Raw genomic sequence first — 15,040 nt, 5'->3', positions numbered from 1 at the left:
CAGACCCATAAACTATCTCATTTTTTGTTGAAATAAGAGAGAGTCTTTTTTACATTTTCTTTCTCTTTCACATTAGAAAAGTGCTGACATATACTATTCCTATAAATTAGCTGAGGTAGTACAAAATTGACAAGGGAAAGGCAGGCTGCAAAGAGAGGAGACAAGCGCGAGAGCGGAACATTGGGGGCGGCGCCGGATGTGAACGGAGGACGACGACAACAATTGGACAAGTGAGGGATTAGCTGAGGACGTAGGTCGGCTGGCGGGAGGCCAGTCACTGTTCCATAGAACAGGCCATCGGAAGGTGCAAGAGAAAAAAAAGGCGTATGAGCCAAATGGAACAAAGCAGTTTAAGGTTTTTTCGATTCTTCTCGCTAAATTTTAACTATTAAAATAAGTTACTTTTGGATAACTAATGAGACTAAATTATTTTAGCTTCTTTTTAGTTAGTGTGTTTGAAAGTTTAGTTACTAAAGTGATTAAAATTTAGTTGGCTAAAATTTAGCAAAAGATACTAAACAAACCTTTAGCATCGTCGTCTAATAGGCTCATAGGCATGATATTTTTAAGCGCCTTATATGTAACATGCCCCTTAGAGCATCTCATAGGGTTCTCAAAAAACTAATTGGTAAATCAATTAGTTTTTCAAGTGGCTAAAAAAGTTGGTAGTATATTTGGGTCCTTATATAATTTTTAAGATCTCGCCCCTAAAAGAAAACAATTTGACAATTTATCCTAACCACTTTTATACTTTGTTTCTCTCTTATACAATTAATATTAGGAATCATGTCTTACTCTTATCGTTCTCCACATTCTTCCACCTGTATTTTATTGTGTGCACAGATTCGCTTGCCTCCTATAAATAAAGTCCTGCAAAGGATCATTAACATAGGGTGTGTTGGGTTCTCTTCCCTAACCAAGCCTCGCTAGTAAATCAAACCAGGCTAGCTCTGGCTAAGTTTAACCAATGTAACTGTCACTTGTTTGGTTGCTTTGGTATAGATAAGCCTATATCGATTAGTTCTTGTTTTGGTTGCCAGACTTATTCGGGTGCATCCACTTCGTCTTTGTATTGGTGAACTCACCTCTGCCTTCTCTGGCTCAAGCATTTTACCGAACATGTCATGAGCACCGATAGCACCACTCCACGAAAACCACAGTAGCACCTGTAGCAGTCGGGCTCGTCTTTGTCTTCTTTCTCTCACACCTGCTCTTCCCGTCCACACTCACGTGCTTCTCCACCTCCTCCGCGCACACGACACACCTTGTGTGGCCCTCTGAGCTCGCCAACACACCATCCTACGATCGCACACCGCTCCTCCCATTGTGCATCGCTCCGCCATATGCACGAGTCGCTCCCATAATGTAACTGCAGGTGGTCGCATCAACGGCGAGGAGGGTCCTTCGAGGCTTCAACGAACTCCGTCGTGTGCGCCCCCACTCCCGTCATGGAAGTCTAGGCGACCGCATCACGGCGGCAGAGGGGTGTGGTCGGTTAGAGTGAGATGCATGCAAATTTAGGGAGGTAATATGATTCGAGCGACATCTTAGCAGTGCATCCAAGAAGCCCCTCAACCAAACAGGCTTATACTTCTCTCGATGTTAATTTCCCTAACAAGCATACGATCCATATACCTACATCGTTAAACACCCACACATACATTCTCATATACATCTTATAATAATGGATGTGTATGGTGTCATATGCCCTTAAGCGAAAAAATGTCTTTAAGAACACATGTTCTCTTGTATATCTATTATTGGATACATGTATGCCATCACTCTTATTTTATTTTGTCACAATTTTTATATCTATCAGTCGCCTGATTTCCTTTAGCCCGTCGTTGAGGATGTCTCTGCAAGGTGACATTGTACATCTTGTGTATAGAAATGTATTGATTGCTTTTGCTGCACTTCGCCATCTTTTGCCCCGCTGTACTAATGACGTCCATCTTGACAACTATCGTTACAACTTACAATGACATGACAAGTGTGTCCGCAGCACTTACCAGCACAGATTAAACTCTGATGACCAGTGGCGAAGCTAGAGCAAATCAGAGGGGGGTGCAGTTAGCTTGTGGGTGCATATACATGAGTTTTAGGGGGTGCATATATAGTAAAATCTTAATTAAATCTATTGTTTTTGAAATTTTTGGGGGGTGCATTTGCATCCCCTACTTACAACACAGCTTCGCCCCTGCTGATGACTCGTCGACCTCTTGTGGTTTGATAGTTGCCTTTATATATTACTCCCTCCATCTCAAATTGTAAGTCATTCCAAGAATTTTAGAGAGTCAAAAGCATTTCAAGTTTGACCAAAATTATAGAAAAAAAATAAAGTTTTATGACATTAAATAGATATACTATAAAAACATAAGTAATGAAGAACCTAATGATACTTAGTTGATATCATAAATGTTATTATTTTACCATATAAATTTGGTTAAACTTGAGATGCTTTGACTCTCTAAGATTCTAGGAATGACTTATAATTAGGATGGAAGGAGTATAATATTTCAAATTTGTCCTTATCCAACTACGAAAACAATTATAAATTACTCATTATATTTGTGTCGATGCAAATAAGATTTTATCAAATTTATGATTTTAAATTATTAGATCCAAAAATTGCATATTATACTATAGAAATTGCAAAGAACTCTGCAATTTTAACATAAAATATATAATAGATATGAATTCGGGCAAAATTTTTTTTGGGTTTTGTGCTATCATTTTGCAGAATAAACTAAATAATATCTTTTTTTTGTAAAATAGTTGTTAATCTATATTTTGTATTTTGATCTTAAGAGACAAAAAAACCCCAAAAGACGGCCAAAAAAAGAGGAAATAAACACCTCAAAAATTTCACATGATATTTAGTTTCATTATTATAACGGAACATTGAAATTTCTCAACCAAACCCGTAAAAGGGCCACGAACCAAAACACATGCGGGCCATTAGCAGGGCGGCCCAAAGTGGTTGGGAGCAGCATCGTGTATTCGTGTTCCTCGTCCGCAATCTCTCGCTCGCCTCAGTTCCGCCTCCCCTGACTCACTAGGAGTCTAGGACTGGCTGGGGATTCGCTGATCAGATGCGGTGTGCGGGGCCTTGCTCAGCGGCGGGGCTGGGAGGTCCGAGCGGAGTAGACGTCGATGGCATGGCGGTTCCTCCGCACAATCCGTTTCCGGTATCTGAGGTAAACGAGCGAGGGCTTTCATCTCACCACCTGCACTGATGTTTCTTTCGCTCTAATTGATTGATTCAATCAATTCCAACCCGGGTGTCAGGCGAGATTCCAAGATTGGAGGCCGAGGGTTCACCAATAATGCCCCGGAGCTGAGTACCAACAAAGGGAGTTTGTTGAGGGATGGAAGCAGCCGCGTCGTGGAGAAGCGGAATTCAATCTTTGCTTGCGCTCCAGAGGATGCTGGCTTCAATTTGGAACAGAAAACTGGAAAAACGTTCCAAGGTGATGCCCATTCTGCACTAAAATCGTGCTCTGGTATTGGGAGTCTAGTTATAGCCAAGTGCTCTCACATATTTGAGAGAAATGGGGACACCTTTGATGGAAAGTGCAGCTTGCAAGATGCTCTTAAGCCTGGTTTATGGCTCTCACCGGAGACTCTCCGCCGGTTTTGGCGTGTCTCTGAGCTGAAGCCTAAGGATTTTCTTGACATTTTGATTGGTTTTGGACCCACTGCAGCAGAAGTGAGAAATGCAAGATTTCTATGGAATTTGTACAGGTGGGCATCACAGCAGAGCAAGGAGTTCCAGCATCTGCCAAGGTCAAATGAGACGATGGTATCCATGCTTGCAGATGCTGATATGCTCAGTCAAGCTGAATCGCTACTGCTCTCATTGGTTGATCATATGGCTCCGGCTGTTTCGAGTGAACTATTCAGTCAGATTATCCAGGCATATTCAGAAGCACGCAATCTTGAGAAATCAGTTGGACTTTATGATTATGCAAGGAGCAAGCATTTGATTCCTTCAGTTTCATGCTATCAAGCACTTCTTCATTTTCTAACCAGAAACAGGAAGGATGAATTGATTTTAAGAGTATATTTGGACATGCTTGAAGTTGGATTCGGTTCTTGCACCAAAGGAGATATTCTTGATTCTGTTGTCATGGCTTTAATCAAGAAAGGTAAACCTTTGCAAGCTCTTGGTATTCTTCGGCAATTAAAGAGTTTGGGTCTTAAATTAAGCAAGGGAGCCTTGTCAAATATAGTTGAAGAATTTAACAAGAAAAAGGATATTGGGGATATGATGAATTTCTTGGAAGAGTGGAGGTGTCTACCGGAGTTGCGTCTTTGCAACAGAATACTTGCGTCTTCGTGCACAAATCTTGGTACTGATCAGGCATGGCTAGTCTTCCAAAGGTTGGAGGCCTTAGGGTTTGCTCCAGATGCTACGACTTTTGGAATTTTCATTTTTCATAGCTGTAGAGAAATGAAACTGAAATCTGCACTTGTATATTTATCAGAGTGCTTCGCTAGGCATGTCGAACCTAGAGTGTGTGCTTATAATGCTATTTTAGGTGGTGTTTTCAGGGAGGGACTATATAGACATGCAAAGTATGTCTTCGAAGACATGGTTGAAAGAGAAGTAACACCCAATCTTTCAACATATCAGATAATTCTTGCAGGGTATTGCAGGTATAGGCAGTTTGATGATATTGAACAAGTCTTGAGGGATATGAAAACTAATGTTGTAAATGTTCTTCCCTCTGGAAACTGTGCACTCTCCAAGGCCTTATCATTCTTGGGGCTAGATCACCTAAGGGTGAAAATCAAGAGAGATAATGCCACTGGTTTCCCAAAAGCCGAGTTTTTTGATTCAGTTGGCAATGGACTGTATTTGGACACTGATTCCAAAATGTTTGAGATTTCATTGGCACAGATTTTGGATAGTGCACTTCACCCAGATATTAACTCAGAGCTAGTCAGGGCATCTCAGCGAGGCGATGTTACAAGTGCTCTTCTTGTGAAAGATGAAGCTTTTCAATGGGGATATGACATTTCACCAGCTAGCTGGTCTGAGCTATTCAAGGCCTTATGTGTGAGCCGTAATGTAATAGATGTCATTGACCTTATGGAGGAGATGCCAGATATATTTTACAAACTTGATGCTCAAAATCTAGATTTGGTCGCCCAAACATTGAGTAGCAATGGGATGTCTGCTCATGCAAAACTGGTTTTAGAAAAAATGTTGAGAGAAGACTTGTCAATCAGTCACAATACATATACTTCTTTAATGATAGGCTTATGCGAAGAAAGGAACATAGCAGGGTTTTGGGAATGTTGGAATCTTGCAACGAAGTACAGATGGTCACCTGATTGCAAGGATATGATGGACCTCATCAGTTACTTGTGCAAATGGGGAGTGATTGAGGAAGCCCTGAAACTTATGAACCTTTTATTTGACTGCTATCATGATCTGTTTTTCAGTGCATATTGTGTACTTCTCAAAGAGTTGTGCAGGACAGGTCATACCAGCATTGGATGTGCAATGTTGGAGGCTCTCAAAGAAAAGGGTGTGGCTGTGGATCGATCATTATTCTTTTATGTGATGGAGGGCTTCCTAAAGGAGCAGAAGACTGCTGAATCAATTGGAATGCATGACATGTGGCTTAGCAAAAGCAAAGAACTAGATGCATTTTCTTACCGATCTGTGTTGCCTTCATTACCATGGCTGGATGCAGATCGAGCCAAGAACTTGGTAGAGTCTATGCTGACCATGAAACTTACTGAATTCCCATATTGTGGTTGCATCGTGAAGGAATTAATGCAAACAAGGAATATAAAGTGGGCCATGCCAGTCTTGCAAGAATCAAGTCCTGGGAAGCTCAGTGCCACTTTGTTAAATTCCTTACTTCAAGTCTATGGTTGGCTAAAAAATTGGAGAAAGTTAGATGCAGTTCTTTGCAAGATGCTAAAGATGCATGACACCCTTTCTATATCTAGCTACCGCTTTCTTGTGTGCAGAATGTGTGAGCAAAGTCGGTTTTCTAGTGCTTCAAGCCTTAGAGCACTGTTCCAATATGCTGACAAGTCAAGAGAACTAATTGCATGCAACATTCTAATATTTTATCTTTTTCAAAGAAGAAACAGCTCACAGATTCATGATTTGCTGAAGGACATGACAGGTAATGGTATTTGTCTCGACAAAACCACCTATGACTTCCTTGTCTATGGATTTCACAAATCCGGGGATACCAATGATTCAGTTAATGCGCTTGATGCCTGTATTGCTCAGGGACTAAAACCAAGCAACCGCAGTCTCAGAATTGTGTTAAGTCATTACTGCAGGCTAGGAAACCTTGAGAAATCACTAGCATTATTTCACTTGATTGAGCGCAATGGATGGAGGCATGGTTTAATCATTAAGACCACCCTCACTTCATGTCTCCTTTCATTTGGGAGACAATTGGAAGCAAAATCATGTCTGAACAATCTGAGCAAAAGTGAGTTTATCGGATGTTCAAGCAATTTTGATGATCTCATCAAGGAATTCTGCATACTAGGAGATTTGAAAATGTCTCTTTATCTGCTAAATACAATGTTAAAGAAAGGCAGACTTCCTAATGAAGCCAGTTACAGTTCTGTTATATATAAACTCTGTATGTTGAAAGAGTTTGATCAGGCACTTGATTTTCTGGCTGAAATGCAGTTTGCAAGTCTAAAACCAAGTGAGATCTCCTGTGATGCACTTGTACGTGGCCTTTGTGCCATGGGAAGAACTTTTGATGCTAGGAAGGTTTTGGAAATGCTAACCACCTTGGGATCTGCACCATCCTATGGCATGTATAAAGTTGTTTTTGATAACTATTGCAGAAGTAGCCATCTACAGAAAGCTGCGGTACTTCTGCATGACATGCAACAAGCAGGACAAGTGCCCAACTTTGAGATGCATTGGTCTATCATAAGCAATTTCAGCAGTACCAATGAGAAAACTGAAGGACATGGAGAACCCATTTTGAAAAACCTTTTTCTTTCCGCAAATCCCCCATAAAGGTCAAAAGGCGATATATGATTTCCAGAAAATGGTGAACTGATGATTGTTGTCAAGTTGAACCCTAGTGGAACTGGTAAAACTCAGTGAAACCAAGGTTATGCAACACTGGGACTAGAACTTTGTACTCTAGGATCGATGGTTCACAGAAATGTGGGAATATGTAGGAAAAACTATGCATCTTTGATTTAAGTAGCAAAAGAGGGAGCTTGAACTCATTACCTGATCCATCACAACTTTCTTCTCTGCAATTTGACTACAGGTTGTGCCCCTGCTAAAGGGATCATGCACAGGTAATAGCATCATCTCTCTTAGAATGAAAACAGTAATATTGAAAAGTTGGCTTTTCATTACTGGCATTGTGGACTACTGTTTTTTGTGTTAAGAAACAACACTGATATTGTCACCCCAGCAAAGGTTTTTGCTCCTGCTTTTTGTTCCTTCAATATACGTATGCATAGTCAGTTGCAGCTGATGTTTCTTTCCCTGTGGTATCGCCGGCAGCAGGTTAGCAGCTGTGAGTGAGAGACAACCATACCACCTCTTCATCACAATTGTGATTTGTGAGGTACTACTTCTCCCTTATAGCAAACTATTGGTGGTATCAAATGCAAGGATTAAATTTTGTGTAACAATTCTGCTAGTGTTAGTACCAGTGCAACTTTTCTGGATTAAAATCACCATTACAACATTATGATCTGTCTCGTTGAATCCTGCATTTTATATAGTATATGATGTGTGTTGTTTTTTTTGGGTTTATTATGTCTTCTGTTGCATTTTTTTGGCTCTAATGTCGTGTAAGGCCTTTCTATTTCCTTTTTATCAATTTTTTCTCCACTAAGTTATAAAACTAGAAATGTAACATACAGGGATGTATGCCTGTTCTGGTCTGTTTGCAGCAATAGGTAAGATTGCCTTGCTGGGTATTCAGGACTCAAAAACTTGGGAGTTAGTTTGTGCTTGTGGTTACTTCAGACTTATGGTGTGCTTGGATGAGGCGGATTGCTTTCAAAATAGGCTCTAGTTAAAATTTGAACTGAATCATAAGAATTTGAATCCTAGACCCTCCCTGAGTCCCTGTTCTAAGTGGATGTTACAGTAGTAATTGGCATGCTCAACTGTTTATGGTACATACACCGTTGGAGACACAGCCTATCCAGCGAATACTCAGTGAGCTCGGCACACCAGACCTTCCATGGCTAGTCATCTTGAACCATTGCTGGACTGTCGACAAGCTGTCCAAGTGCAGGATGGATGCTGGACCTGGCAAGTTGCCAACTCTGCAAGGAATATACATAAAGCATCTGCTGACGACCTATGTGTTCGCGTAACGGCGTAAGAGATCTAGCATCGCCTCTTCATCCGGTATGGCCTCCCAGACCAAGCCTTGCATCGGACAGAAAGTTCGCAGAATGGTAGCACAAGGCTGAACTTATCCTTAGCAAGGAAAAGTGCAAAGGGTTCAATTCGCTGGTCATTTTGGCCGCTTGGAACATTGAGAAGCACCAGAATGACTGTGTGTCAACAATGTCTCACCATCAGTTCAGCGCATCTTGCAGGCGGTGATTCGGTGAATGACAGTATAACAGTGCTGCCTTGCAGGTGCCGAAGGCCTAGCTGTTCTGGTAGGAAGTAGTGGGTAGTTGTAATGCTAAAGGTAGTTCATGATTTTTAACAGGAACAAATGTAACTTAGGAAAACTTAAAGTCAGCTTTAACAAACTCTATTTCATAATCCATTGACATGCAGTTCTTCTTTGTGTTCAAGAAAAAAAACAGCATGTGGTAACTGATAGCGTCATTTAAAATTCTTTGATATTCAAAATTTGTACCTATTTTATGCTTATTGGCCCTCAAATTTTTAAATATAGGGCCATTATAAGCGCATATGGGCCATAATCTTTTGAATACTCAGCTTCTATGCACATACATCAAAACTATCAAACTGGGCAATCTGCAGCATACTGATTTAGTCATTGCTGGGTTCAATGGGGCCATCATCTCTGTCCATTTTCGGTGAAGCATCACTTGCATTTGAGATATCAGTAGGTGGGTCAGCTCTTAAGTTAATATTCGTCCCACCCCTTTTCTGCTGCTTGACTCTCAGTCTGAACCCCATGCTTTTTCAGAGCATCTTTGAACTTATGAATCTGAAATAATATGAACTTCTTACTTCTTAGTTTAAAAATAGCTTAACAGTGTGTATACAGATTCGACCATCCAATCTTACAGTTGAAATTGTGCAGCTGAAGCTACAAATACGACCTTCGGCGCCTCTGTAAAAGCGGAACAATGGCAAGACACAGACATGGAGCCTCTTACAGATATGTGTCTGTTCATTACAGTTGACCATAAGAAATTGCAGTCCTGGATGCATCTCGGCAAACTGATGTACCTTTTTGGAAATTTGACGAAAAGGTATTATGTCAATATTATATTATGTAAGACATTTATTTGTTTCTCCTTTTGATAATTGTAAAATTGTTGAATCTACATGCTTGTCTTCTTTTACCTTAGAGTGTAGGGCCTTGCAAGCTCCACAGCTAGGTGAAAAGAAGTGCACCACTGTGAATTTATCTCTGGCCATCAGAAGCTGTTCATCAAAATCGTCCTGTGATTTGATATTTATCACGTTGTCCTTCATGTCTATCTCCCACCACTTTGTTGTCATACGGAGGTGAATGCCCTAATACCATTAATAAATATCACTGCCATCTTTGTCATGCTTCAGAATGTGTTGTAATGAATGTCTGAGTTATATCATTTTTTAACGTAACTATTAGATTTCTTTGTTTCAATACAAATTTTACAGTAAGGTTAGATAGTGAAGGCATCTTAAACCAACAATTTTGTAGAATTTACTTTTCATTGTGATTTACAATTTTCTCTCCCTGAATGGACAAATGATTATTTTTGTGGATGCTCTATTAAGGAGCAAAGAACCGTGTTGTTGTAATGGTATCCGGCCAATGAGACTGTTTGCTGCGTGAACTGGCCATCAACACATATGTTCGATGCCCCCATAGCAAAATATGACAAAATAAAGAGAACATGATTTTCTCAAATTTAGATCATTTATCCTCTACTTGGAAATGCATTACTTGATAGATTGATCTGGACTGCATAATCTGTATTGCCATTATTCTAGCAGGATAGCCTTTATTGGCACTTTTCTGTTTGTGTGATTCAGTTATCTCCAAGCATTAAAGTCAACATTTTTTTTTCTATTTTTAAAGGTAACATAAGGGCATAGATCATATATAACAATTAGTTCCTTAGCTATAAGGAAATTACCTTCTTGGGATCTTTTGGTACAGCTCGGGTGATCTGCCAACCAGTCAGAGCAACCTTTTCTCTGGGCAAGAACTGCTTCCCCTTGATCACATTGTGGTTCCAAGTCAATACCTTGAAGCAATCATCAGATCTGTTGCTCATGTCATGACGGGATGAACCGCTAACAACCCAATGGTTTGTCAAAGCTGAAGCCATTGACATCATTGAACTAAAACAGAAAGGAACATTTAACAAGTCAGCACCTTAATGAAAAAATGCTACAGAAAAGGGCGCATTTAAAAAGCACAACATGCCTCAAACTAACTGGACAGGCTCTAACAAGATCTGGAATTGTTGTGATGGTGAAATGGGATGGCCCATGCTGAGGTATTTATAGCTGAAGAAAATTTTCTTTCAGAAGGAAAGTATGCCTCATCATCCTTTCGTTTTAATGTTTATCATTCTAAAGAGTGGTTCTTTTGCTTGTCGAAATGCGCATAGGTACAATCAGAAGAAGTGTTGTTTCTTGTGGTCATTTTTGTCTTTGTTAGGGGCTTTGTTTCTTCTGTTACATATCTCCAAGCTTTAGCTTTGGTGCTTGTTACACCCTCTGCCAACTTTTATCTGAGGCGGCACGGCAATGCTCCAGAATGGAGAAGCTGATGTGTATTTGGATAAAAAGATGACCTTTTTATGAACAATACTCATCTCTTTGGTGTCAATCTTCATGCATTGTGGATATATGACTGACAGTCATATCTATATCTAAATGTGCTCTACTGGAATATTGGATTTCTTGCTTAAGTATAAATAACTAATTAAGGAAGTGTATTGTGGGTGAATTCCCTCCCACAGGAGTCGAAACCAAATGTTAGAGGGGCCACTAGTCGTAACCCTAGACTATGAGCCTTTTTTCAAAGTTTCGCAATCTGATAGTGGCAATTATTTGAATCCCTTGAAATGATGCTTTGCAAGTTAAGTGGTATACTCAGCAATTTAGTAATAACCTTAACGAGTAAATAGCTATCGCATAAACTAAAGCAATAATTCCTTCTCTTGCACGAGATAATCATTTATGCCGTTGTATCGCCTGATTTTTGTCACTCCCTTAAGACGACGCAGAACTCCATCCAAAATCCAAACGCATAGATCCTGCACAAACTTTTCTAATGCTTTGCTGCTACATCAGAAGGCCTATGATCATGCCACATTACCCAGCTCATAGTTCTGTGGTTGAGTTCATGCAGGATTGCAGCCACCCAGACCACCTAGAAAGCAGTACAGGTTTGCAAATATCACTTTTCTAATGCTTTGCTGCTACATCAGAAGGCCTATGATCATGCCACATTACCCAGCTCATAGTTCTGTGGTTGAGTTCATGCAGGATTGCAGCCACCCAGACCACCTAGAAAGCAGTACAGGTTTGCAAATATCACCATCACGTTTGAGCTAGTTCTTGAACGCCTCTTTTATGTGCTTGGCTTGACTGTTAACAGCAACATGCATCAGATCATATACAGTGGAATGTAACTGGTTTTCGTAGTATGGTGTACAATATTCCCAAGATCAATGATTTCTGGCTGCGTAGGTTAAAGTGTGTTTTCCTTGCATGATTATTGTGGCTACATAGATCATGGATTTAATATTGAAAAACAAGGATAGCTGAATGCACATGTATTAATCAGACTTACATGCCCTTCTAGTTGGATAAATCTGAAAGAATTCAGCAATGTCTCAAAAACGATTGGACACAACGAGTGATACTGGGCATTTATCTCTTCATTGACAAAAGAGCAGGACGAGGTGTTCAATTTATTTCCCTGTAGCTGGAAGCTTGATAGACAGATGAAAAACTTTTTAAATACAGAATGCAATTAGAACAGTCTACAAGATTGTATTAGTCAATTACATCCTTTGAACTGCCGTCTACAACTGCACAGCCTGCCTCCTTGTTGACACCACTGTCGTCCATCAACTTTCTCATATTCTCTGACCCCAGCCATTCTCCAACTGAAGCATAAATATTCGACAGAAGCACAAAATCCCCACTTGCATCACTCCTTGCCTTCAGAAGTTCCTGATTCGCATGCTCAGCCAGTTCGAGCTCACCATGGATCCTACAAGCCCCAAGAAGGGTCCTCCATATGACAGGATTAGGCTCGATCTTCATTGTGCCTATGAATTCAAACGCTTCTTTGAGCAGCCCAGCACGACTCAGCATGTCAACCATGCAACCGTAGTGTTTGACATTGGGCTCAATCATGTATCTTTGTTGCATCAAGTTGAAGTACTCATGCCCCTTGTCAACCATTCCGCCATGGCTGCACGCAACAAGGACAGCAACAAAGGTGATCTCATCTGGCTTGACATTCCCCTGCAGCATCTTCTGGAACACATCTATGGCCTCTGTGACATGTCCATGCAATGCTAATCCTCCTATGATCGAGTTCCAAGTCGAGACATTCTTATCTTGCATCAACCAGAACACCTCTAGTGCACTCGTCATGCTCCCACACTTTGCATACATGTCGATCAGCGCGTTTCCAAGAACAGTGCTAGGACCAATTCTAGAAAACCTCCCTGACAGAAACCTGTGCAGTCTGCGGCCAGCGTCCATATCACCGGAGTCCGCACAGGCTGACAATAAGCTGAGCATTGTGACAGTATCCGGCTTTTCTCCCATGGCCTGCATCTGCTCAAAGAGCTCCATTGCTTGCTTGTGCGAGCCGCACCTCACGTACCCAGAGATCATGGCGTTCCACGACACAACATCACGATCAGGAGCCCCGTCGAAGAGCTCCCTCGCCGGGGCCATATCTCCCAGCTTCGCATATGCCGTGATCATCACATTCCAAGACACGAGGTCCTTCACAGGGCTCTCGTCGAACAGCTCCCGGGCGGCACCAATGTCCCCTCTCCTCGCGAAGCCGGAGATCATCGCCGACCACGCCACGGCGTCCTCGCGCGCTTCGCCGTCGAACAGCGCAGCCGCGGCACCTAGGTCCCCGCAGGTAGCGTGCATGCCGATGAGCGCGTTCCTGACGAAAGCGTCCGACTCGCACCCAGCCTTGACGACGTGCGCGTGGACCTGCGCCCCGGTTTCGCTCGCGCCCATGGCGGCGCAGGCGCGGAGCACGAACGGGAAGGTGCGCTTGTCCGGCCTCACGCCACCGCCGCAGCCGGCGCTGTGCCGGGCCATGCGCGCGTAGATGGAGACGGCGTCCCGGGGCGCGTAACTGTGCGCGGCGCCGCGGATGAGGGTGTTGTACATGAACCGGTCGGGGTGCGGGATTCGGTCGAACACGAGGCGGGCGTGCGCGGTGCCGCCCCGGACGCCGACAGAGGAGGCAAAGATGAGCTCGCGGAGCGCCGAGGGGTCCGAGAGGAAGCCCCGGAGGACCATGAGCGCGTGGACCTGCTTGATCTGCCGGAGGCTGCGGCATCGCCGCCATAACGCCGGCTGCCGGCGCTCAGTGCCCGACTTGCGCAGCATTGCTGTCACAAGCGCGGCGCAAATGGTTTCAGTGTCTGCAAAGATCGCTCCGCTCTCACTGCTTGTGGGCTTGTCGTCATCCCGAATGACGGCACCGCCCTGATGAGTTGTTCCTCCCCTCTCTCATTGTCACGCGGCTGCGGCCGCTCGCCAATTGTTCGACAAAACGCTGCAGGATGATGCAGTCTTCTATGCCACAGTGTGTTTAGTCCATACCTCTAAAGGACTGTGATCTTTTTTTTTTTTTGATAAGCATACCTATATTAAAGCTAAGGAGAACGTACAAAGACCCATAGAAATACAGGTATGACAGAGTAGGATACAGAGGACAGCTGTCCAAACCTATTTGCACATAGGGACCAAGACAAAATAGAAATTGCAAACAAGCCCTTGAATCCTGTGTTTGTCCTTGCCGCCTGCAACGACCGCCACCGAGCTTCGCCAGGAGCCGCCGCAACCAGGCGCCACCATCCCCAGAACCGAGATGGCCCCATCGCGCGAAGGCTTTGTGTAGAGCCAAAGTAGACACTCGTCCGGAAGAACGAGATGAGCCGCCGTTGAACACCAATCGGCCGGGGCCACGCCCCGAGCGCTCTCGGCCTCGGATCTGAGCTTGTCGTCAGTGACGCCAAACACCACCACGGGGGATTCGAGCACGATCCGTCCTCCACGCCGCCGCAAAACCCACAGCTTCCTCTCCATCCTTGAAAACAAAAAGTCGACACCGTCTTACCTCGGCGAACGCCGAGAAGAATGGGCGTCGACCGAAGACTCCGGTACAAGGACTCCACACAGGGAGTACCACCTCCACGGGCTCGCCGTCGTCGCCGGAGTAGAGCACCAACAGGGCGAGGAAGAGACCGAGAGGACTTATTCCGCCACGACGCCGCCGCCATCGCCTCGTCGACGCCGCCAGGAACCCTAAACCTAGAGACCCTAGGACCTAAACTACAACCTACCCTACTCGCCGGCAAGAGACCAACGGCCTCCGCCACCTCACAACGCCTCGCAGGCTGTCTGAGGCAGAGGAGACCGCCGGCTCCGCCAGCGACACCCAAATCGCCTTGTTTTGCCCTTTTCAACTGTAGCACGACGAGAGCCTTCTAGGAGAGTCGATGAGCAGAGCTAAAGGACTGTGATCTGGGAACAAATAACCAGACAGTCATATGTAAGTCTCAGCGTGGTTTCATATCCCCATTTTCAAGATTATCAATGCAAGGCTTTAGAAAATTATTCTGTTCCATGGAGACATAGGTTTCG

The 15,040-nt window shown here is 43.3% G+C and overlaps 3 protein-coding genes across 10 annotated transcripts; 1 reads left to right on the top strand and 2 right to left on the bottom strand.

Moving 5' to 3' along the window:
• On the top strand, positions 2,963 to 12,184 carry LOC8082131 (pentatricopeptide repeat-containing protein At5g15280). 6 transcript variants are annotated; one of them, XM_021447874.1, is made up of 7 exons: positions 2,963 to 3,197; positions 3,289 to 7,308; positions 7,523 to 7,583; positions 9,261 to 9,432; positions 9,532 to 9,691; positions 10,251 to 11,571; positions 11,709 to 12,184. In XM_021447874.1, the coding sequence occupies exons 1-2, from the start codon at positions 3,154 to 3,156 to the stop codon at positions 7,013 to 7,015; spliced, it is 3,771 nt and encodes a 1,256-aa protein (XP_021303549.1). In that variant the 5' UTR covers positions 2,963 to 3,153; the 3' UTR covers positions 7,016 to 7,308; positions 7,523 to 7,583; positions 9,261 to 9,432; positions 9,532 to 9,691; positions 10,251 to 11,571; positions 11,709 to 12,184. The 6 variants fall into 6 exon arrangements, with proteins under 6 accessions (XP_021303549.1, XP_021303558.1, XP_021303547.1 ...); XM_021447883.1 differs by lacking the exon at positions 11,709 to 12,184 and having other exon boundaries at positions 10,251 to 10,674; positions 10,789 to 11,009; XM_021447872.1 differs by lacking the exon at positions 11,709 to 12,184 and having other exon boundaries at positions 10,332 to 11,009.
• Positions 8,723 to 10,674, bottom strand: LOC8082130 (thioredoxin-like 1-1, chloroplastic). 3 transcript variants are annotated; one of them, XM_002465753.2, is made up of 5 exons: positions 10,602 to 10,674; positions 10,309 to 10,516; positions 9,527 to 9,700; positions 9,245 to 9,409; positions 8,723 to 9,164 (listed from the first exon to the last, which is right to left on the bottom strand). In XM_002465753.2, the coding sequence occupies exons 2-5, from the start codon at positions 10,510 to 10,512 to the stop codon at positions 9,081 to 9,083; spliced, it is 627 nt and encodes a 208-aa protein (XP_002465798.2). In that variant the 5' UTR covers positions 10,513 to 10,516; positions 10,602 to 10,674; the 3' UTR covers positions 8,723 to 9,080. The 3 variants fall into 3 exon arrangements, with proteins under 3 accessions (XP_002465798.2, XP_021303572.1, XP_021303576.1); XM_021447897.1 differs by having other exon boundaries at positions 9,527 to 9,673; positions 10,309 to 10,655; XM_021447901.1 differs by having other exon boundaries at positions 9,245 to 9,400; positions 9,527 to 9,673; positions 10,309 to 10,655.
• LOC8082129 (pentatricopeptide repeat-containing protein At5g15300) lies at positions 11,955 to 13,998 on the bottom strand. The gene has a single exon (XM_002465752.2). It carries the CDS (start codon positions 13,778 to 13,780, stop codon positions 12,185 to 12,187), a length of 1,596 nt encoding a protein of 531 aa, XP_002465797.1. The 5' UTR covers positions 13,781 to 13,998; the 3' UTR covers positions 11,955 to 12,184.

Source organism: Sorghum bicolor, chromosome 1 (genome assembly GCF_000003195.3).
Source record: "Sorghum bicolor cultivar BTx623 chromosome 1, Sorghum_bicolor_NCBIv3, whole genome shotgun sequence".
Taxonomy (NCBI): Eukaryota; Viridiplantae; Streptophyta; class Magnoliopsida; order Poales; family Poaceae; genus Sorghum; species Sorghum bicolor.
The sequence above is the reverse complement of the archived record's forward strand: the minus strand, read 5'-3'. Positions and strand labels throughout refer to the sequence as shown.

What these genes read in the sequence shown, in the direction of transcription:
- LOC8082131 (XM_021447874.1), top strand. Translation starts at nt 3,154, where the DNA reads ATGGCATGGCGGTTCCTCCGCACAATCCGTTTCCGGTATCTGAG. An exon ending in ATCCGTTTCCGGTATCTGAG is followed by an intron (nt 3,198 to 3,288) that starts GTAAACGAGCGA and finishes CCCGGGTGTCAG; the next exon opens with GCGAGATTCCAAGATTGGAG.
- LOC8082130 (XM_002465753.2), bottom strand. Translation starts at nt 10,512, where the DNA reads ATGATGTCAATGGCTTCAGCTTTGACAAACCATTGGGTTGTTAGCGGT. An exon ending in TACCAAAAGATCCCAAGAAG is followed by an intron (nt 9,701 to 10,308) that starts GTAATTTCCTTA and finishes TAATGGTATTAG; the next exon opens with GGCATTCACCTCCGTATGAC. An exon ending in TCAGCTGCACAATTTCAACT is followed by an intron (nt 9,165 to 9,244) that starts GTAAGATTGGAT and finishes ATATTATTTCAG; the next exon opens with ATTCATAAGTTCAAAGATGC.
- LOC8082129 (XM_002465752.2), bottom strand. Translation starts at nt 13,780, where the DNA reads ATGCTGCGCAAGTCGGGCACTGAGCGCCGGCAGCCGGCGTTATGGCGG.